General features: G+C 40.7%; 1 protein-coding gene across 2 annotated transcripts; it reads right to left on the bottom strand.

Annotated features, from left to right (window-relative positions):
* Nucleotides 1-43: 43 nt before the first annotated feature.
* dennd4a (DENN/MADD domain containing 4A) lies at nt 44-24,215 on the bottom strand. 2 transcript variants are annotated; one of them, XM_034204888.1, is made up of 30 exons: nt 24,018-24,215; nt 19,202-19,533; nt 18,757-19,003; nt 18,586-18,655; nt 18,269-18,438; nt 17,217-17,455; nt 17,043-17,109; nt 16,849-16,907; nt 16,606-16,750; nt 15,826-16,001; nt 15,358-15,458; nt 13,710-13,928; nt 13,113-13,258; nt 12,771-12,791; nt 11,121-11,254; nt 10,703-10,835; nt 10,144-10,350; nt 9,936-10,064; nt 9,686-9,830; nt 8,382-8,504; nt 7,323-7,433; nt 5,288-6,150; nt 4,985-5,201; nt 4,329-4,420; nt 4,060-4,235; nt 3,481-3,844; nt 2,862-2,979; nt 2,425-2,587; nt 2,273-2,337; nt 44-1,805 (listed from the first exon to the last, which is right to left on the bottom strand). In XM_034204888.1, exons 2-30 carry the CDS (start codon nt 19,510-19,512, stop codon nt 1,669-1,671), a joined length of 5,148 nt encoding a protein of 1,715 aa, XP_034060779.1. In that variant the 5' UTR covers nt 19,513-19,533; nt 24,018-24,215; the 3' UTR covers nt 44-1,668. The 2 variants fall into 2 exon arrangements, with proteins under 2 accessions (XP_034060779.1, XP_034060780.1); XM_034204889.1 differs by lacking the exon at nt 12,771-12,791.

Raw genomic sequence — 24,215 nt, 5'->3', positions numbered from 1 at the left:
TAGCAACACACACTTTGGAAATGATCAAACTGAACATCTGTAGAATAAATGTGTTTTATTTATAAATGAAAGCAAACTATAGATCCAGCCAGGGAAGAAATTTGATTTCTTTTTTTTATATAAAAATCATACAAATTATTATCTGTGTTACAAATGATAAATAATATGTCATTAAAATTGTTGACAAATAGTGTAAACAACATGTACACATCAAATGTTTTGGTCATCGGTGTTTGTTTTTTGTCACAGATTGTAAGGTGATTAAAATGGAAATGTACAGTCCATGTTGTGATATTGGTGTTTATTCCAAGCACACAGCCATGTTTAATCCAACATCGTATCATCATAAATTGTTGTGGTTTGTCCAGTAATAAGCTGTGGTATCTAGGCAGGTTTTTGTCAGTTAAAAGTGAAAGACAGTTGTAACACGGTGAACCATCACACACATTTTTCCGAAATGATTTTGAAGTAGGGCAGGTCGGAGCTGTCGTCCTGACATTAACATCTTTAAATCTTCTCAGTGCGCCATCATCTGTTCAAAGAGATTTAAAATGTCCTTTTTTGTTCTGTATGTCACATTAAACAGTGCACTTTTGTCCAAATATGTAAAAATGACATCTACTCTATACAGTGAAGAACAAAAGGAAATGTACCAAATACAAGAATCAGATACATTTTTAAAGATCCATTACTGTGTCAATACATTATTTTCTTTATCAAAAACATTGTGTTGATTAAACCAACAGAAAACCATATGTTCTGTTTTTATTCATCTATTATAAGTTTGATTTTACTCATTTTAAGGAAATATATCCTTGGTGGTCCCATTATCTCATACATCATTACATTAAAAAAAGTATTGCTTAAAAAATGTTAATTAATCATAAAAGTATTATTCCCTTTTTGGGTTATTTTGGTACATTTTGCAAAAAAAGATAAATGAACAAACATTGTGCATTTACAAATATTACATAGCCTACTCCCTTCTTGATTCAGAAATAATAATGTTTTATATTTTTTGTTACCATCTAGTTTAGTGTATTCAGGAATATGAGCATGGCCCTGCTATGTGTACAGGGTGCAGATTAGGAGGAATGTCTTTGCCTTCATTATCTGCATATAAGGGAAATGTTAAACAGTGCAGTGAGTCCTGCAGCTGTCAAATAAAAAGTCACTTAAGCATAGGCTGCTGGGACACAGCGTTACGTAATGGGAATGAATGGCAAGAGCTCATCTTGTCAAAGTGCTTTGTAAAACACAAATGACTCAAAGCAAGTGCTTATTATACACACACTCAACAACAGTCTTAACAAGGTCACCAGGACCACTTGTGAATTTCAATGTGACATACACTTGCTTTTACATAGTCACAGCTTTAACAGAAACAAAGTCATAAAATAGATTGTATAATAACTGTACAAACATTTCACCATAGTTACAATGAAAATACAGTGGATTCTTAAAAATATTTACAAACACAAGGCCGTCCCTCTATGTCTCTCAGTTCTAACAGTATAAACTCGTGGCAGTTGCTTTACATTAAGTGTCATTTTCCTATTGTGCTAAGTCAGGTGAGCTGACCCTGAGTCTGAGGAGCAGTCCAAAAATAAAACAGTAGTGACCAAAGGTTGAAGTAAAATTATAATGGGACATAAGAGGAGAAGTAGTTTACAGACTGGGCTCCCCAAAAGTCTTCCTGCACTCCATGACTCCTGCTCCCGGGGGCCGGTCACAGTTGTGTGTCAGTTTTACCTGGTTGGGGGTGAGGCGATCATATGCCAACTTGTACTCCCGGTCAAAAGCATCTGCAAAGATGTAATAGTTTGTTAAAAATGTGGACGTCATATATGATTTAACTATATTTGAAATATAAAAAGTAGTTTATAGCAGTGACAATGATTTTGTGAGGCTGTACGTCACAAAACCAGTTGCGCAGAGGCAAGTTCAATGCTAACGTTAGCATGCTAACATGCTCACACGGTCAATGCTAACATGCTGACGTATAGCGTGTTTGCAGGATAACATTTGCTGATAAAAGCACAAATGGATCCTTCCGGTAAATGAGATATTTCACAAGATAATAACAACTTTGACCTGCTGGTGGCAAGTAGAATAGTCAGGGGTCATTACATTCAGTAGGATTATCTGGGCTAAATGGTTAGCTGTTCCATATTTCACAGCAATCCATATAACAGTTTAAGAGATATTTCAAGTAGTTGACAGAGCGCCAGCTGACATGGCTAAAAACAGGACATCATGCTTTTGAACTTACTGATATTAATGTTGTTCTTTCCCAAAGCCACCAGAGCGAGGAACAGTAAGTCTCGGTACATGCTCCTTTTTGTATAAAAGAAAACAAAAACATTACACTTTGCATACACATCATCTTTAATACACAGAAAGCTTAATCCTTTATTTCCTCACCTCTGTCTTTTAAAGCCCAGCTCTGGCCCCAGCAGCTGAATGATCTGGCTCATTGGCTGATAGACATCACTTTTCTTGATGCTCCTCACAAAACCCTGCAGGAGCTCCACAGTAAAGAGCTGCCCTTCTTCACACATCCCAGAGCGAACCAGGGAGTTTGCACCTGCACAGATCAAGAGAAAAAAGCCACTCTGATCAAAGTCTCATTCATCTCCATCACTCAGGATTCTAAGAGTAAAGCACTGATAAGGTCGGAGTGACTTACAGGAGTCCTGAACTGAATAATGCATGTTTTCCTGGTTACTTCATATGCATTATTTAATTTACATGTAAATATCTGACCTTGATCAAACTTGCCAGCAGAATATAATTTAAAGCCGATGTAACTTTTGAAACATAATTAAATAAATGACATAAAAACAAATGTTGTAACTTACAATGTGAGTTCCACAGGACATAGCAGGGTTGGACTTTGTCTTTGTGCAACTTCAGGTTGTCCCACATTATCCTCACAAGCACCTGCTTACTGTCCTCGTATGAAACGCTCTGAGGAGTCTGCAGGGGTGAAACATATTAAGCGATTAATACATACTCTGTATGTAACAACCCTAACAGGAAGAATACAAAAAAAAACGTTTAGTCATGGGTATTTCGTTTTCATTTGTTTAAAAAATAGAGAGAAAATGGCTAGTGTCAATGTTCTGCTCTTATGCATTGCTTGGTTCTGTCTACTACCACTAGGAGTCACTAAAGAACTTTATTCTTTCTTTGAAAAGAGGTTTGAAGTAGTCGTTTGACATTCGGGAAATACACAAATGTACTTTCGTGGAGAGAATTACAGAAGAAGATCGATTCCAATCTCTTGTCGGACTTCATACAGATGTAAGAGTGTTATCGATATCCACATCTAACTCGACAACAAAGTGAGAACAGCAAACTTCCCGAGCACATTTTACCACAAATGTCAAACCATTACTGAGTTATTAAAATGTTGACTTGTGGGTCAATCCACACAATTTATATGTGGGTGTGCTTGACAGATGCCTGCGTGTCTACCTGGTCTCCGTGGCTACAGTGCTGGGAGGCGAGGATGAGGGCGGGCAGGTTACTGGGCAGCTCCAGCCTCCTGAAGTACCACACCAGGTTCCAGAAGACGATGGGGTGATGGTCCACAACACTCGGGGAGGAGATGGCCTGGTCGCCCTCGTTCACCAGCAGGCTCTCCAGCTCTTTCCACAGGACCAGAGGACTCAGGTAGGGCACCGTCACCGGGGGCAACCCTGCCCTCTCGCTGCTCCCCTGTTCTTGCCCGGGACCTTTAGAGGACTGAGCTGCATCGTCTGAAGAATACTTTTTGGTCTCGGGATTGAGAGTCGCTGAAGTGACTTCCCCTGTAACAGGGTTACTCTCCTTAGAAGACCTGAGAGGAGACGCAGAGAATATGAATTAATGATTAAAGTCTGAGTGTGTGTGCATGTGTCAGCACTTTTCAAGTCAGCTAGCCAATACAAATAAAACAATCTAGCATATGAGATCAAATACATTCAACCTTATATTAGCAGTAAATTCAGTGAATTGATTGAAGTACTATGGGAATATATAGCGTATACTAGTCAGTGTAAAGGGAGAATTTACCTGCTGTGTGGTCTCAGGTCTTTGATTTCTACATTGAGGAAAGGCAGGAAAGCTGTGCCACAGAAAGGACAGGTGCTGTTCAGGTTGGAGTCATTTGCTGTCCATCCGGCCATTATCTCCTCGTCGTAGACCAGACAGTCACACGTCTTACAGAGTGAACAGCTGGACATCAGCACCTGGATTAAGAAGCAGAAGAGACAATGTAACATTCAATCATGAGACTCTGAGATAGTGTCCAGATGAGAGATTTATATAAGAGAGTAATTTACCTCTATGGTGTAGTTGGGAGTGGGTTGGAAGCATCTGGTGTCGGGGGAGGAATCTGGAGTGTGAGGAGTTTTAAAAGGAAGTGCCAAACCACCTGGATACAATGAAGGATTTTATAATTAGACACACAAGACATAGCCAAGATTCAAATTACGATTAAAGCTGCATGTCTGGATTAAATACAGCAAAAGTGGAGAAATTAAAACTAAGCGGCAAATCAAATCAGACTTTTGTTTTGTTTTGCAGGTTAGCAATCTTTATTTGAAATGGGTGTGTATGGGTTTGTTTAGGTAAGTATGCATGCACATTATATTTAGCATTGGTCCTGTGGCTGGGTGCAGAGCAGCCTACACACTGAATCAGCTCTCACCGCTGCTGGCCTAGTTTGAACAGAGCAGCCGACGCTCTCCATTGAGAACAACTCTAAATTTAGATCGTAAGAGTGTTTTGCTGGGATCCAATGCAACGTTAAAGCAATTTAACAAGCATGGCTGTAAGCTATGACTTCTCACATTGTTGATGCCTTTGTAAAGGCTGCCAACTGCTCTTAATAAAGATGGATTGTGTTGTTCGTCTGAGGCAAACATTTTAGATTAATCGTTAAACCAAAGCTATAGCAGTATTATTCCAACAATATGTTAAAGGAGGTGCAACAAACCTGAGAAGGAGTTGTGTCTGAACACTCTGTCAGGGGTGCTGGGGCTGCCCAGGTTGGCATGACCTACAACCGGGCTCCTCCTGAGGCGGGACACGCTGCCGTGCTGGGGGGAGGTGAAGCCGTCTGGGTCCAGACAGGAGTCATGATCAAGCAGTGAGGAGCAGTCCGCCTCTCCTGACGTCAGTGAGCAGACACTTATCCGGTCACTGTTTGCATCCTGTATGGGAGAAGAGAAATATCAATAGGGGTAGCTTCATCAGCAGATACATTGGTAAACGTGGAGAAAAGTTCTCCACTACCAACCTGTGTCAATGAAGTCTGTGAGGACAGACGGGAGTAGAAGCGACTGGCCTTCTCAGCCACGCCCTTCCCGGCTGATAACACGCTGCTCTTGAAGATGTCAAGAGTTGGGGTGAACAGAGAGTCCATGGAGAACGAGGAGGAGGAGGAGGGAGTAGGTGAGGACGGGGACACCAAGGAGGAAGGCCTCTCCCTGACTTTGGTACAAACACCCAGGGGAAGAGAGGGTGACGTCCTCAGCCTCTCTTTGGACCTGACAGGCAGCGGGATGTGCGTGTTGGAGCGCAGCAAGATGGAGGGTCTAGGCGAGGTGTGAGGCGACGAGGCGGAGCGAAACAAAGGGCTCGAGGGGTTCTGCAGGTCCATGCTGGGGGTACGGCTGCTCAGGGGACTATTGCCATTATTCATGTACATCTCAATCTCCTCGGCGAGGTCGCGTCGGGCCGTGGGCGTGTCTCCATTCTCGTGATTGCACTCTGCGGCATCAGAGGACATCAGTGACAGGGGATCAAAGCCCTTCTGGAGTCCTGTTCTGCTCGCTGTCCCAGCACTGCAGCTGACACTCCTCTCCATGGACCCTCCTGGCCTCTCCGCTGCACCGCTGCAGCTGACACTTCTCTCCACACCGGGTTTCTGATTATCAGTCTCTGCCTCTTCTTCTTCTACACCGTGCAGTCTGTCAGCAGCTAGGTGATGCTGCTTTGTTGACCCTAGTTGAGGGACGGTTAGCCTTAGACTTCCTTGTCCATCTGACAAATCAAGAGATTTTGGCCTCTCTTTCTTTGGCAGACCTGCTCTGATATCTGTTGGCTTGCAGTTTCTTGTAGAAGGAGAGATGCTGCTGCCTGCAGCCTCAATCTCAGGTACTGAAGAGTGAAATTAAAATGAAATGAAATTATTAAGGCGATAGAAAATGAAAACATATCTGTGTGCATTTGGCACAACCATCCACACCTCTAAAATCTGAATGCTTGCATCAATTCAAAATCATCAGTTTATGTAGTGCAGGTGTTAATGCAAGAATAAAGCTACTGCATTTGAGTGAAGAAGAGTAGATGGCAGCTGCTTAGTTCCTTAGAGCAGTGATTCTCAAATGGGGGTACGCGTACCCCTGGGGGTACGTTGGGGTACTGCAGGGGGTACGTGAGATTTCAAAAATAAAATTAAAAAAAGGTTAATTAAAAAAATACCATGCATGATTACAAAAATAATCTCAGTACAATAAGTTACATAGAAAACACAATTGTATATAAAATATTCCTAGAACCACCAAGTGGTTCCTCAAATGTGTATGTATTTTATAGTTTTTCACAATATATAATGTTGTTCATTGGTTTGTTAAACATATGACTTAAATTGAAAAACTCCTTGGAAAAATCTGTTTTATAAAAACGTTGTTTTTTTTCATGCATGAAGATGAAAATATCCTTAGTTTGTTGTGCATGCACGAAGGAGTTAATAAATCACACACTGAGGGAACATCACTACATTGTAATCATTTATATAGGCTTTTTTGATCAAAAATGTTCGGGTCGGTCAGGGGGTACTTGGCTGAGAAAATGTTTCAAAAGGGTTACATTACTGAAAAGAGTTTGAGAAGCACTGCCTTAGAGGACAGTGGTCAATCATAAAATATCTTGTATTCCATTTCCATCCCAAACAATTAAGTAACTCTGCTGAAACGCCCACATCGATTTTTGATGACCATTGATCACAAAAGCTTGAACAGAGAATACATCAAACATGGCAAGTTGTAATTAGGCACAGCATTCAACACAATACCTGTCATGCAAACAATCACCTGCTTACTTAACACATTCATCCATCAACAGTCTTTCTCAAGAACATCTAAATATAACAGCAAATGGACGAGTGGAGAATACACTACACCCACACTGCCATATGATCCCCCAGCTTTTAGAGAGTGCAGCTTTTAGAGGGAGAGCATTCGTTTTGCTGCCAGTAAGCTGTGATTCACTACTGCAGACATGGAGGCTAAGTGTCAACGATTAGAGATAGAATCTGATCCATAACTCACTGGACTGCCTCGGTCCTTTGTCTTCCACCGATGGTGTGTTGTCACTATCTCTGGTGCACATCCTCTCTTCCTCTTTGGATAGTGAATCGTAGCCTTGGTCTGACTGTCCACCTGGAAAAGACAAGAGGTTTTACTCTCCTGTTGTATTTGTTCTCCTTTCTAAGTTTCCTCTTTTAGAAAGAGCTGCGTGAATCAGAAACAAGCTATTCTTGGATTGCTTTATATGTGACAAGTGATCAGAGAGTTTTTCTTCAACATAGTGCAGTCATAGTCCGTACAGCTCACATCACACAGCACTCCCAGAATAGAAAAGCAGGAGCAGCAAGAGAGGAATGGACTCTTTGAAAAACTTCATCATATTCACAAGGTCGAACTGCATAAAGGTGTACAAAGCGTGTTATCCTCACAGAGTTTCTGATTTATACAGTTGTTTTCTGCTAAGAAATACAAAACTAGTTGTAAGCCAGATTCACATCCATGGTATTGTTATTGTTTTATCATACTGATAGACAGCCATAAACCCTGTTGCATTTACTGGCCTTTAACTATTAGTCAGAATGTGAGGCAAAGGACAAAATAATAATCTAAGTATTGCCAAAGGAACCAATCCATTTAATGTCAAAGTCTGATTTACATGTTTTGCATAAAGACAGGACAAACTTGCATCATGCTAGCTTGTTCACAATGTTTATTTATTAATTTTTTACAATGTTTGACATGAGAATGTTTTGTCTACAAATGGTTTTCCATTCCTCCACATAAAATATGATAATAAGAAATGTTGTGCATATTATTGTTCCTCAGCACCTGTAAAGATGTTATGGATGTGCTTATGTCGCCACAATCACTTATGACATTTGATTAGCCTTTAACATTTTAAATTTAGCACAGTGACATTTAGGTAGACAATTTGATGAATTCTGATAACTTCTAAGGTGGTGAATTCAATCAAATTCGATTTTTCCAGAGTGAAGCTGAGACACGAGTAACAGGGGTCACACAATTAACAGATGAGAGTGATAAAGTTCAAAACGAGGGAAGCAAACTCTGGTTTCCTACCTGTACTAAATCCATCATCACTGGAGTCCATTTTAGTGAAGTCCGTGTCAATGGATGTGCGCTCAGCAGAGTCATTAGCACTGTCCAAACTGCCATGACTGACTGTGTCAAGATCACTGCCGTCTGCAAGGAGATAACAGAAAAGGATGATTAAAACACATGACGTACCAACAGGATTATGAGACCTGAGCCCAGCTGGTAAAGAGCTGTGTGTAAACAATCACTGAATGGTGCTGCAATCGTTATCACCAAATGCAAAGATACACAGGTGCTTTGAATTCCACATAGCTGTAATTGGGATTGAACTACAAAGGAGATATCCCAACTCAAAGGAGAGCCAAATGGAGGTTGAACAAATCACATACTGCACATTTTCAGTTCACTAATTGTGAAATCACTAAAGAATTATTTTTGAAATAACTAAAAGACCATGCTACTCTAAACGTTGTATACAATCCTCTATGTAAAAGGGAATTAATTCCAAATGAACTCTCAAGAACAAAAACAACAAGGTTGCAGTATGTGCTTAAAGCATGATGCTTTCATCAGAGCCCCTTAAACAACATTCATTATGGTAATGAGAGTAGGACTGGGAATTAGGGACCAGAATAAAGATGGACCTGTGTGCTGTGTCTGCTGGTGAGGAAAACCTCTTCACTCTGTTTAATGAGTGTCATTAAAGAAAACAGGGGCTGGAAATGGTATGTGCTGGAGGTGGAAAAAACCTTCTTATTAGAACAGAAAAGAAGAAACGACTGCTCGGATCATACTCATTTTCATTTCTAATAATTAAAAACATCTTGTGAGAAAGATTCTATACTTTCAGTACTAGTTGGAAAGTAATTATTACTGAACTTGTAATCTTAAACAAAGTTAAAACCTAATAAGTCTTAGGTAGACCAATGACTACTGGTGTGTTTTAGTGTTGTAAGGCAGTCAGTGTGGGAGTTTATGATATATTATGTATGTTATCATATTGGGCAATAGGCCTGAAACATGCTGGTATGTGATTGATTAATTTGTTTACAAAAGAGTGTTCTTATTATTTCTAATCTTACTTATATATGACTGGCACATTTTAAATGAATAAATAAAGTTCATATCTAACTGTCTGTTTTTAATAACTTAAGTAATGACTGCATGGAGCATAATTCGACAGATGTTTGTTAAAGAATTGCTTAAAAATGGAACATTTAATTATCTGAATAAATCGTAAGAAAGGGGGTACCCCATATCAGATATCAGTACTGTGGGTGTATATATATATTTAATGCATCCCAGTGTCATGTCATAATTTGTCCTACCTGAAAGCTGAGGATCTCTGTGTGGCGTCTGTTGTTTTTTCCCCACTCGCTTGAACTGGAGCACACCTAGGACCACGTTCCTCAGCTTTCCCCACAGAAAGTATCCTCCTCTGGTGTTGGAGGGCCATGTGCTCTCCAACACCGCCTAGAAAAATGAAATTTATTTTTATTTAAACGAATCTGTCTGACTCAAGAGTCAGATCAGTTGGTGTATTTCATCCTTATGTGGATGTACAGTACATACACCCACCTTGTTGTAGTACCCATAGGTGATGGCATTGGGTTGAACTCCAGCTTTCTTCATCTCAAACAACACCTTGACAGCGAGGACTGGCTGGCTGTGCTGCCCACACAGCTGCAGTAGCACACGGTAACACACCTTGGACAGAAGACACCAGGATATTAAACTTCATGCTTAATGTGTATATAGTTGTGTGATGTCTTAAACAGTTTCTCACCTCATCTGGAGCCTGCAACTTCTTGTCCTGCATTTTCCTCAGCACATCGTAAGCTGTACGCAGAGCCCGCACCTTTGAGTGACAGGTGTCAACAAAGCCTGGGAGGCAGATGAACCAGAGGCCATAGCAGTGGCGCAGCAGACACTTGGACCACATCTGAGGCATTGAGGAATAGGTTTTGGCCATCCTTTGAGCTGATTTGATCTCCTGAGAAAGAAAAAAACATCACATGTCGGGATCATTTATCATCCTCTAGCAACCCCATTGGCATTTTGCATTAACGATTCTTGTCGCCATGATTGTGGAGAAGGAATGCAGCAGTAAAATGAGCTAAAATCTTAAAATAACAAACGTAAAAAAAAGAAAGAAATACTCTGAAATAAGTATCAGATTGAACAATAAAAAGGTAAGTTGTGTTTTAAAATATCAAAAGCTGATAAAAGACAGGGAAAACAGGGAACATTTTAGTCTTTAGAAAATTATGTTTATAGATCAATAAAACCTTCTTCACCTCTAAGACCGAATGTATTTTAAATCTCTCACTACTCTAATGGCTGACCTGCTTAGAGCGCCTGAAGATGGCCGTGGGGCTGGCTGGGCTGCTGTGACGTGAGGTCATGCCGGCTGAAGGAGGATTTGGTCCGTCCAGCGGCTCCAGTAGCTCAGCGTTCAGCACAGGGAATCCAGAGTAGCTGCAGAAAGACATAAAATCACTCATTGGCACATAAACTGAAATAGAGAACAATCCAACATGAACAGTGGCAAACCGAGTGACAAGCACAATAGTTTGTCTGACACCCTGTGAGCTTGAACACTGACATATCTATCCTAAAGCGAGGCTCAAAATAATCACAAATCCCTTAAGCAGTAACAAATTCTGCAACAACAGAGACATTTTACGGTATGCACCCAGGGTCGATGAGAAGTGCGTGTCAGACAAAAGAAACAGCCCATCTTAAGAGATTGATCTGTGGTACCTATAGCACAGAGGATGCTCCTCTCCCTGTGGTAGTGGGGGCAGCTCCGGAGGGTTGACGTACACCGTGTGCTCGCTGCGGTGGGATTCATCTAGCTCCATCAGTCTGGTTTCCTCTGGTCGCTCACTATCCATCTGGGTTTCGAGAGAAAAACATATTTGTAATTTTCCCCTCTGTTTTGTCTTCTCAGCTTTCCATGAAACACAATGCAGCCTGGGGGCTTTTGGGCATCTGATACTGTCTGGGCCCTCTAATCAGATCAGTTGTGAGGGTCACTGAGGACAAACAGATGTCAGTAATGAGTCCATCTACATCCGAAATATGGCTCGTGCCCCATTTCCATTTATCTAAAGGGCACTGCCAAGTCTGGGGGTTGATAATATGTTTCCCAAAAGACTGAATGAATCCAGGCTGCAGTGACCTGGACAAAATGAATGCCATGTTTCTCTAGGGACATGAAACAATTAAATTGTACCACTTTGACAGCAGTGCTTCATATTAAACTGCCACATTTTCTTCAGCTCAGAACTGACAGATCCACTATATGGAGAAAAATGTAGAAACCTTTGCCTTCCTGTCTGACTTCCTGACCTTTGTGTTGCATTACAAGGTATAGCCACATTCTCTTTTAGGAGAAAATCATGACAGAAAGCTTTACGGGAGATCATAAAAAGCCTGCTATGCTGATGTGCACGCACTTGGCTTATCGGAATCTGTTACCAGCTTATCTTGGACACGAGCATTACAAAAACGTTAATATTTTGTCAGCTGCTGAATACCCAGTGCTACTGCGTTACAGGATTTGTTCCACTCAGTCAAGTGGATGATTCTGTCAGCTAACTCTCTTTGACCCTCGCTTCGATTCTGCTGTGTCCTTCCTCTTACACCCAAGAGGTCTTTCTCAATCACACACTCTTTGTCAACCTCAGCAGCATTGACACTGAATGAATCAATGCTTCCACTTCTCAATAACAACCGCAATGACCACTTTAACAGGAGCTCCGACTGTGTGCAGGATGTAATCGTGACTTCCTGATTGCACAAGTTTGTAAGAACAGAGATGTTTTTTGGAGGATAGTGCAATGTTTTGTCTTTTTGTATGTGTTACAACACATGTGTGGGAAGGTTGTGTTCAAAGCTGTCAAATCCTCAAATGAATAACCCTCTCACTAACAATTAGCGGGACAACATCCTCTGGGATTTCTACAAAAAAACCATTTTGACAGCTAAGGATAATCGCCTCCGTCTTTCTCTGTCATTCTTCTGTGTTATAATTTAGAGAGACTCTAAGTGCATAGTCATCTCAGTGAAAGGCGAGCACAAAATGATTAATTCCACTGTGTCAGCCTAACCTCAGAGTCTCGAACAGTTCGGCATGACCTCTCTGTGCTTCATTATGGCACCTAGTTCAATACTGCAGATAGCTGACACACACTGACAGCTAATGCACATCCTCACATCCAAGATGTCTCCTGCACTTTTAGCTCCACTCCCTTCCCCTAACTTTGGTTTATTCAGTACAGAGAGACAAAATACTCTGGGCTGAGTCACGTGCCAAGAACAAAGGAAAACACTTACAGCTAAAAAGGGAAAACTGTTTGAAAAAAGAATGAATTTCACAAACATAAAAGCTTCAACACAAGCTCTTACCTTGCCTCCAGTGGTGTATAGCTACCAGGCAATAGGCCATGATGACAAACAGAGCAGCAGAAAAGACAAAAGGCAGAACATCAGAAAAGAAGAAGAGGAGGGCAGTAGTAGAAATTGCAGAAAAGAAAACACAAAATAACTTGACGTAGCTGAAGATACTATAGATTAGAAAAGCTCAGCATTGATGTTCAGACCAGGCTCAAGGGAGATGCTTATTACAATTTAAATGTATTTGTTTATTTTGATTAGTTCCTGTTATTTACTTATTAAGGCCTTCAAATTAAACCAAGACCTTAATTAAGACATCCTAATTGAGAGGACAGCAAGTGATTTGCTCCTCACCTTATCAACACACTCATCAAAGAAGGCCAGGCTGGCGTCTTTATCACTGACGAAAGAGCACTCCTCTATGAAACGGCTGAACATTTGAGTCTTTGTCATGAGGGAGTAAAACCTTTGGTGGGAGCGGTCTCTGCTCTTGAGAAAACCTGTGGCACAAAAGACATTATGTCATGACATGTGGGCATTGATATAAGATTACAAATGATTGTACATTTAGTCATCAAACCGGTTTGGAACGTTAGCGGGGTCAACATGCAGGCTTAACCAACATTTACAGGAAATGAATACTGTGATATGAAACAATTTGATCTCGGCTGCTCCGCTTGCATAAGAGCACACAGATGTGAGGGGACATTGTGCTGTTAATCATGGCCGTTTCCCCGGTTTGTCATTCAAGCCTAATTTCCACTGAGGCTTCGGCTAAATCATTAGTCATTTCAGCTGTGATTTAGGCCAAACTTAGATGAAGGAGCACTCAGACCTTAACCCCCTGTCCTGCTTCAGCCCTGAATCACGTATAGGCATGACAAAAATAGCTTGTCAGCGTGTTTTTGTGATTGAATAAGGTAAGGTATTGCAGTTAAAACTGAAGTGTACCTTGTATGTCAAAGAGGGAACTGGCATCGGTGGTCTTTTCAGAGGGGGCTTGTGTGATGGGCAGCAGGCAGGAGCGGTAGCCTCGCAGGATGGCCGCCATGAAACGCAGGAAGGCCTCCTGGATCTCCAGCTCCAGAGTGTGGAGGCTCTTCCCCCCGTTGAGCTCACTGTCAGTCACTGTGTGCTCCATATGCACATCCTCACGGTTCAGCTGACCACCTGAGGGCACACGACAACACATTATGTAGAACGCATGAGCACATGAACAACAGCAAATATGCCAATTTAAAACCATCGAAATGAAGCACAAAATATTAAGAAGTTATTGTTGTTATCAAAAAGGTTGGGTGTTATTTTTTTAAACGAGCACATAACTCTGATTATACATCAATTTGCCAACATGACAGTTATTTATTTTACCTTCTAAAATGCATTTGGCATAGTGAAAAATAATGCTGACAACCAGCATAAACTAAGCCAAGGTAATTTGTTATTACTAATGAAGTACAGCTGAGCAGGGGGAAAGTCATTAGTTTTGCAGGTATTTACCTAAAGACCAAGAACTGGACAAACGAATAAATAAATATAATATAAGGAGTGCTGTGCTCATTTGGCCGATTGCTTCTTTCTCTAGAAACCGCTCGAGACACTTTCACACTCGACATTGTACTTCCTTGGGTCGTTTCAAATGCACCCACTGAAGTGTGAAGTTGATCGGATAAACGGTTGTCAAGAAACTGAAAGACTTCTTGTAACATGATGACTCGAGAGAAAGATCGGAATTAATTCTAAAAGCTGAACTCTATTTTGTGCCAATCATTTTCCAAAAGATATGTATTTCACGTGATAAATTAAGACAATGAAGATTTGGTGGTGCTAAAGGAAGATATAATCAGCATAAAAATCACCCTACTGCAGCCAGAGACAATGCAATTCACTTTGCAGGTATTTGCAAAAACAAATACAATTTTAGATGATGGAGATCACGAAAGATTACAGTCTGTATTGAATGACTGTACCAAATGTCATGGCAATCTATTAAAAAGTCAGTAGTATTCATCCTCTGGGGACCAAGAGTCTGTAAACAATATTCACTCTGAACCAAAATGGTGGAACAACAATGCCAGAGAGCAACACAGCTTTTAGCAAGCAATTCATTTTTTGTATACGTATCGTGATGTATGACAATTTTCATAATTTGTTCAGTTCAGCTAAACCACGGTGTGAAAGCAGGAAACATCAAAGATCAATGTTAATCGGCTGGTAATTCATTTTAACAATGTTTAACCATCACAAAGGAGAAAATACATTGTAGGGAAGAGGCTGATATTTCTGTTTTTATAGACCTTAATACATTTAGCCACTTGATATGCTGAAATTTGAGTATAGGGGTGAAAGCATTTCTGGGAATTGCAGTAAATGACTAATCTAAGTACATCTCGATCAGGCAGGTGGAGCAGGAGCAGATGAAGACTAAATTACACTTCATATCTCCTGGGATGCACTAAACATTGTGGTTTCATATAGCAGTGTAAGCATCCAATGAGTTTCCTGTAAAATGGTCTGTAAAGGCTAGATCAACAGACTCGAGATAAATTATTCATCAATCCAAATATAAAAGGCCACATCAGCATCAGACTGGACTCACCCTCAGTGAGCTGCTGATAGATCTTATTCAGGGTATTCAGAAGATGTTTACAGGCTCTCCTGGGCAAGATTTTCCACGTTAAAGCCTTCTTGTCTTCTTTTCTGAAAGCACAGCATATGGTTTTCATTAAAGGGGAGGACAGTCAAGAAACATTGTAAAAATATATAAGGAGGGAGACGGATTAACTGACATCAGCACTGAACATTTAATCTTTTGCAAACAGCTTTTGAAATTGATGTGGGAGACCAGCATTAACCCAAATGTGCTTTTGTGTATAAAGAACATTTCTCATTCCAGCTCATATCATTACATAAGACGCTCTCACTGACAGTTACAGATAACCTTGGGAAGACCTTTCAACATCAGACTTATAAAAACCTAAACCATGGGTAGATTATTTTTGGCTGGGTGTTTTAAAGTTAAAGGTGGACATATATCACAGAGAGGTTGAAGTTATAGGGGACTTACTGGGAGATTGTGTTTGTGTCCAGATCCACGCAGCTGATGTCAGATGGGGGCACATAAAGGTCAAAGTATCGAGAGTCCACACCCACAATGAAAGGGCAAGGACAACTTAGCACACCGGCCAGAGCCAGCGGGCACAGAGGGATGTACGGGCACGGCCAGTGGAAGGGGAAGATCATCTGAAAAGGATTATCAAAATTTACAATATGATCGATTCATACACGAGACACAAGAGATTTTGTGAGATCCTCATCAATCTTTCTGATTTCTTTAAATAATACATTGAAAGTCTCTGTGATGGCTCCCTGTGAGCTACAGCATCAATACCATTTTTTTAAAATTGGTTTTAAAGCTCTTAATGGTCTTGGGCATAGCTTTTTATCGGATTTGACCTATGAGCCCTCTAGAAGCCTCAGGTGTTCTGGTACTGACCTTTTCATCAGACCCAAAGTGAAAACAAAGACAAACTCAAGACCCAGCTTTTTAATTGTTTTTTTCGCTGAATTGTATTTTATTGATATATTATTCTTATTTTATTCCTTTTTATTATTTCTATTACATTTTTGGGGTTTTCTATTATTATTTTGTTCCTGATTTTTTCAGTCTTGCGTTTGTATTAAGTGATTTTTAAATCAAAAAGCTATGTGTTACTCTGGTTATACCTAGGAAGTGGGAGATAGTAATTTTGTATAAATTGTGGTTGGTTTGTGAAGCACTTTGAGTTAGCTTTGTGTATGAAAAGTGCAATACTAATACAGTTTGATTGGATTTGAAATGACTTACAGACACGAGGGCCTCTGTAACACTTGTGAGCACAGCTGGGCGCAGGGAGTGAACCAGGATCTTGTGCTCGGTGACGGCCAGCACCAGCAGAGTGGCTGCATTCTTCGGGCCCAGATTCAGCAGTAATGTGGACAGACTCCCACCACTAAAAACACAAATCAAACCAATGGTTTTAAATAAAAAATTCATCAGATATAGTATGTGTTGATGTAATAATGTGGTATGTTAGTGATGTTTCTTTACCTGAGAGGCAGTGGAGAGGACACAGGTTGGCTCAGCATCAGACTGTCATGTGGAGACAGCTGTGGAAGACACACAGGAGAGTGTTAGAGCGGGAAGGGATTAAGCTCACAACTACAGCGGGATTAAATACATTTTAGTCAAACAAAATGATGCAAGCATTCAGATTTGAGGACAATTTCACATTTTGAGCTCACCTGCACTAGGATGCGTGGTCTCTGAATCGAGGGGAATGGCACATTTTGCATGAAGTGAGAGATGTGCCTGCAAGTAAAATAAAAATTACTCAACTAAGCAATAAGGGCAAGACAAAGACATTTGAAGCAGAGGGACTGACAGACATCAACAAAGAGAATGAAAACAAATCTTACTTTTCAATAGGCAGGGCATGTGGGCCAGAGATGGAGTATCTGTAGAGGAAAGTGAGAAAGCTCCTGAAGGACTGGAAGAAAGGCCAGTGGGAGAGCAGACAGATGCTCTTGTTGCTGTAAACACTCCGGCTCCCATCAGACCCCAGATCAGAGCTTGCCATGCCGAGCTGCGAACGCTGACGCTCAGACAGATCCTCCTCTGAGAAAGGCTCATAGAACTGGATGGCCGCTCCGTACACCTGCAAGCAAAAAGATCACAATGTAATCTGATCATCTGAATAACAAGTATCCAGAACAAGCACAAGAACACAGATAAAAAAGACTTGCTAACATCCTGATGCAAACTTCACAAAGTAACAAGCCACAGCAGTCACAGGTCCATTGAAATAACTTATTAAGGTAAGCTGTTATGGCTGCTTCACAAGAGAGTTTTCATCATAATAAATCAGCTACATTTTCTTATCCGTCCTTGGAAGTTGTTCCTCCCAAATAAATAAACAGAAGATTTCAGGCGTAAAGTACCAGGGGACTCGTCTGCAAACTAGAGGTTGCAGGGAACAACAGTGAGCACTGAGGCAGTCAGCGTTTAAAACGTATGTGACAGCCCAAGTGGTGCATGAGCTATCCATTATTCAAAAGATGAGCTGCAAAAAATATTATATGCTGCATTGCTTTCAAAGACTTCAGCCTTTTAGTATTCCAAACACAACCCGTAGACCATTTTTGATTCCAGTCAAGGCCTGAAGTTCATTACAATTGTCTGACTTTCGACGAAAAAGTACTGCAGTTCATCAACAAACTAATCCATGAGGGATTATAACGCACAGGGAGGAAGTTGGAGAGGCTGGCTGAAATGATGCAATTAAGGGACAATTTAGGTTTTGAAAAGCAGAAATCTAATTAATGAATGATGATGTAAATAAAAATCGCAGGTCTCTGAACAGAGTGGTGGATCCTTGTCAAAATCAGTATGAATGTTTTTGTGTGTTTTGCAAAGGATTATGAAAAGGAACATTATTATTGGTAACACAAATATAAGGAGGTTGTTTTACCTTTTCTCCAGAGGCACCCGTCAGTACAAATGTGGAAAAAACAGGCAGGGAGTGTTTGGTGTGTGCTGGCCAACACTCGACCATTGCCCCCATGGGCAGGCAGAACATAGGCACGGACTCGGGCAGTGGGAAGGACTCATAGTCCTCTTCAGGGTACCTACACAGCAGACCTGGACACCAATACACAAAATACTGTATGAAACAGTTGTCATAACTCCATTGTATTTTCATTTACAGGCAGAATACATTCATGAAATGCCCTCGTTGAGAATTCTTAAGCACTTAGCTCATAATACAAATTCTGCACACATCTTTACCTGCTTTGTATGCGATTGTGTTCGCTTTAGCCAGAGACTTCTTGTAACAAAGGTAGACTGAGGATCCCCACTGGAATAGGAGAGAAGACATTACAGATCAATCAAAACCTGCATTATTCATAAAGACACACTGGAGACTGGAGTTATTGTGTTTTCAGTGTGTTAACCAACCATGCTGCTGTTGAGGTTCTTGTCCACCTTGCAGAAGGTGTGGGGGGGCGTCTCCCCCTTGCCGGGGATGATGATGCAGACATCAGTGACGGCCAGTGAGGTGTGAGGCTGGCTCTTGGCTGCACGGCGGTAGGTGATGTAGATGCGTTGTGACGAGGAGCTGCTGATGTTGGCGGGGCGACCTGAGGGCGTGGTCTGGACGATGTGACATCCAGGTTTCAGTTTCTCTTTCCACTCATACAGAATCCTGAAACCGAAAGACGTGTTGGGTAAGTTTGAAACAAGAAATCTGAAAGAAATATCAGTGGAGTGCTCTGATAATGTATTCATGGAAGAGATGTCAAATTAGAGGATGTGTTTAAAGCAGATTAAAGTGACCCAAGGCAAAGAAGCGATTAGTGGTGCTTGCTGAGTAAAGGGTCAGTGACTGAGGATTACTACTTACCCAAGATCTGTCAGTGGGGGCTTATCTCTGCCTCGTTTGAAGCACAGGAATATCTGAGGGCCCCTGAGGCTGGCTGCATTGAGCTCTGCAGAGAGGCCTGAGGGGGTGCTTTCAACACAGGTGAAACCCGGGGGCACCTCTTCACCCAGGGAGCGGATCACCACAGCTACGTCGGTGATGGGGGCGTTTGGTTTCACAGACTTGGGATAGGCATCATCAAAGTGGAGCTCGTCCTCCAGAGGCTTGGATGAGTCGGTGAAACCGGCAACCACAAAGTAGTCGGCTACACGAGGCCCCTTATCCTCCATCATTTACCATTCCCACACTGTGGGCTGAAAAGTGAAGGGCAGTGAGGAGGGGGCTTCCGTTATGCATTTGAATGATACTGCTAGCTGTGGTCTTTCTTAAAAACAAAAGAGAAAATATGCGTTCGCCATCAGGAAAGTACCTCTCTGAGCATACTGTATTAATTGTCTCCCTGAATCAACACACAGACCGAGATTCCATGCAGCATGTAAAATAGACATACGCTTTAACAAGTGCATACTATATTAAAGAAACATCAGTATAATGAGAGCATCTGGAAGCATTTAGTGGGCATTCCTGTCTGCAAAAACACCATATTTCAAAAAGAAATATGGGTGGGCTTAAGACCACTGACCTCGCTATATGCCATGACTGATTATGTAAAATAAAACACATGCCTGTGTAGAAAGGAAAAAAAAAGTGTGCAGAAGGGAAAAGTACCAGAACAATAACAGAACATTGAACATTGGTAAATGAAGAGGGGGTGCATCGAAGTGCAACGAAAGGTTGTTCTGAGCTCTCAGCAAGGTAATAATCAGACGACATATATTCTGCGCTCAACAATGTCAGGAAAAAGAAAGGAGTAGAAGAAGTGCCTGTGAGTCAGCTTGTTATTCTAGCTTCATCACAAAGCCTGGAAGCGCTCTCTGCTCTGTGCTGGCTTATTGTGCTTTTGCTGAAGAGCCTGCTTTATCTCCCTCCGCAGGGCCTCCACACTCACCAGCACACTGATAAACAGATGCCTGTTATTGCCCCACTGGGATGTGAAGGACTTAGCATAAAGTTATTCCCCTCCTGTGCGCTGGATGTGTCACTGCGAGGACTCCTGGCACACGAGAAGCAGTGACTATATCTCAACCACTTAGGACTTTGGCTTTAAAGCTAATGGATGTGTGTGCTGTTCCCTGACTGGACGAGTGATGGAGCAGGAAGCTAAGCACTGCTTACAGGCTTATGGCGTAAAACTCAATGCTAACATGAAAACATGGAAAAAAAGGAAGATAATCTATAGTAGCATGCACATATCTGAGCCTACCAGGAACCATAACACTATTCAGAAACCAGTTACTAACTACATTTGGAGACATATTTTCCTGTTTCATTAGCCTGCTCATTTGCTCAGTACATCAGAGAGTTGTCTTTCATAATCATGAATTATCATCATAAGGTTGCCCATTAAGTTGCAGTGTTTTGGCCTACATGTGTTTACGAGTGTTTTCCCTGATTAACTGGCTGACAGCTGTTCAGATGAGTTATTTTGTGCTCTGCAGTGTTGAGCCTTGGGGATATAACTGATCACTCAGCAAGCAAAACTGCAGAAAATGCTATATTTATATAAATATATAGTTGCACTTATGGATAAAACAACTAGTTGTACTCATATTCACTCTTTTTTTTATTGTTATAATTCAGTTTTTATGAGCTGTACCATCAATTTCTGAAAAACTGAAAGTTCTGTGAATGTTTACACTTAGGATGTGATGTTGTGTCTACCATTGATGCTCATTTAAAAAAGGTATTCTTTTATAACTTTTTCTTGTTGCTCCATGAGTTAAACTTTTTTCTAGCACTTACAAACAAGTGGCACTAAAGCAATTTTACTGAGAAGAGTAATATTAAAAGACACCTTTTTTTAAATGTTCCATTTTGGTGTGGCTATAAAAGAAGACAAATGCTGTCAATTCCTATTATATCTAATTACTATTGAAGCGTTTTAACAGCAGATGATGTGAAGAAAATATACCACGTCACAGACTTCATATATGTGGATCAGTATTCCAAATAGATGATTGTATGTAGTTGGCAAGTATCATTTTGAGGATTTGTATTATTCAGGTCACTCAAAGATTCACAAACTTTCTATCGTCACTGTAAAAGCTTTCAGTCATGATGAAAATGCTGTTAAACACAACGGTTTTGATAAAGTATGAAAATCAACTGGCATACTTTCACTGCCAACAACCAAAGAAAACATTTCTCTTTTCCGTAGCTCCCTCCTTCTTTTAAGTGACACATTACTTGGATGGAAGCACTTTTATACTAATAAAGGACTGGCTTACCTAAAGCCAGTTGAGTAGCACTTGAAATGTTTGGCTCTATGAAACCTGATGTACTTATATGATTCTGTTTTCTTCAAGGTCGTGTCTTCCTGGTCGAATGTACTTATTGTAAGTCGCTTTGGATAAAAGCGTCAGCTAAATGCAATGTAATGTAATGTAATTACTTATGCCAGTCTGTATAATACCTCCTCTCAGTATCACATATGCTGCTAAATATAAAAGCGATGGCATGCTGGATGTGTCGTTTAATACTTGGAAGGTTCAGGATTAAATATAGATGCAATCTCTAGCTCCAACTACGACTACAGTACATCCTCTGCATCTATTCCTCCCCCTCAGGACTCGCATGCCCAAAATGATATCTAATCCTTGTCATAGCAACAACATCAAAACTGAACTAAAATTGTGAAAATGTGCTGAAACGAGCCGGGAACATGCAAGTTGTCTAACAGACCGGGTCGCTACCACAGATAGATTCTGTTCAACAACTATAATAATAGTTTCTGTCTGTATTTATATCGAGTTAACTGTTGTCCATTAGTATCTGCGCTTCATATTTCTCTGCAGGCTGCACTACAATAGAAAGTTAGCCTATAACTGTCATTGTGTTGTTTGTACACGGTATTATATCCCTTCGACTGTTCAGTCCATCAGGCTAGATTAAAACAAATGTGTCTTCTTTAATCCTTTGAGACCTGCTTCAGTGAAAAAAAGCCTATTAATAAACCTGACTCAAACACTCAATATTTCATTTTTCTACATAATTTTCAACTCTCTTCCTGCTCAATTATTGTAGAAAATCCCATGTTAGGCCATGACTGGAAGTGAGTCACTCAAGGCCTCCCCACAAACTGCAATCTTTTCATTCACAACCATTTTTTTTATGCTTTGAAAGCAGCACAAATAAGGACATGGCGGATTTTCTCTTCTTGGCAGCTACCAGGCCAACTTCTCCATTCCACTAATGTTTTTATGAGTCACCTCCATCAGGATGTTTTGCGATTATGACAGATTGATGATATTTTGTACCACTTGAGCCATAATGTTCCCAACATTTAATTTCACCCTAAAGGAGCCAAGCACTTTGATTTTCTGAAAACATTACATTTCTGTATGTACAAGGGCTTCATTTAAAAATATTGCTACCTCTTGGTTGTACCATTGATGGATATAAATAAAACCGTAGTATCTAGGGAAACATTAGGGACTCGACTAAAATCAGAAATATTATGTTTATTTTGGTTCGCAAAACCAGTTTGTAAAGAACTGTCAGTTTTGACAAAACTGTTATTTGACAATATATGTTATTTATTCAAAGATTAAAGAGTGATACAATATTTCGAAATGCTTTCTTGAATTAAATTAAATTATATAAGCAATGGGAGAAGTTTCAATTTTGTCATCCACACCTTTGAATATTTCATACATGAAGGTTTATTTGTTCTACATTGTGCCCCAAATAGCCATGCAGGATTTTGAAATGTATCTTTTAGATTTAGATTTAGCCTCTCTTTACACTGCATGCAATGTTGTGATGTGATGTGAAATCAAGGCCTTTGGCTTCTGCACTGAGCATCACAGTGTTGTTGTTGTTGTTGTTGTTGTTGTTGTTGTTGTTGTTGTTTTTTGTTGTTGTTGTTGTAATGATGACCCCAGGGACAGAGGCAGGCTGCTGGACACTCAGGCTCTGCAGGGATTAAAGGGGTGTGCTAACAGCAGGAGGGCATGGAGGATGGGCAATTTGATCTGGAGAGGGAACCACCACCACATTTCACTCAGCATCTGTTCCCTCTTAGCCATAAAGAAAACCCCTCATCAGCCATTTGCATTCCTTATGTTTGACAGGGGAGACCCTGGCTGCTCAAAGAGGAAACCACACACGCCCAGGATAAATAGAGCAGAACGATGGAGGAGAAAATATCACAATGTGGTGCTAGAAAACATGCAAAAGAACCCTGCATTAAAAGCTTGCAACGTTGCATTTTATGCAATGCTTATATCTGGTCTACCACAAATCCAGCAAATGTGCCTTTAAAAAAACACAACTGACTGTAGCGGCCACAATACTACTGAGGGGGTTTCTCCTCTGTCCACATCACAAGAAGCCATCTTATGGAGCATCTATACAGAATGCAATAAAAAGAGCATCCATTACTTCTTTGTGATTAATTGACGCACACTACATATAATAAATAACATTAAGCCTGCAATGCTCATTATAAAGCATTACAGTATTATTGCTAGACGACACAATAATATAATATGTTAACTGTGTCGGTCAGTTGTCAATCTTCCAACACGAAAATAATCAATCAAAGACCTCGTTTGAACCGCTAACAGACACAATCACAAACAAGATGACAGTATATAAGACACAATCGTGAAAAATACCTTCATAAGCGTGCGGGCGTCGTTTGTTTTTATTCTTAGTAAAAGAAGAATCTACTCACATCGCGGTTAAAAGATGATCAGTCGAATATGAGCCTGCGCAGAAACAAACCCCAGGTTTCTGTTGTAGGAAATATCAATCCTCAGTGGTTGCTTTGACTATTTGTATCACTGTCTTCATGTTTTATCGTTACAAAAAATAAAATGTACAGAGGACTGGATGAATGCGAACAGCCTGTGTAGTCCCGAGCTGCGCTTTA

The sequence above is a fragment of the Gymnodraco acuticeps genome, unplaced genomic scaffold (genome assembly GCF_902827175.1).
Source record: "Gymnodraco acuticeps unplaced genomic scaffold, fGymAcu1.1, whole genome shotgun sequence".
Taxonomy (NCBI): Eukaryota; Metazoa; Chordata; class Actinopteri; order Perciformes; family Bathydraconidae; genus Gymnodraco; species Gymnodraco acuticeps.
Note: the sequence above shows the minus strand (reverse complement) of the source record. Positions and strands in the feature narration are given on the sequence as shown.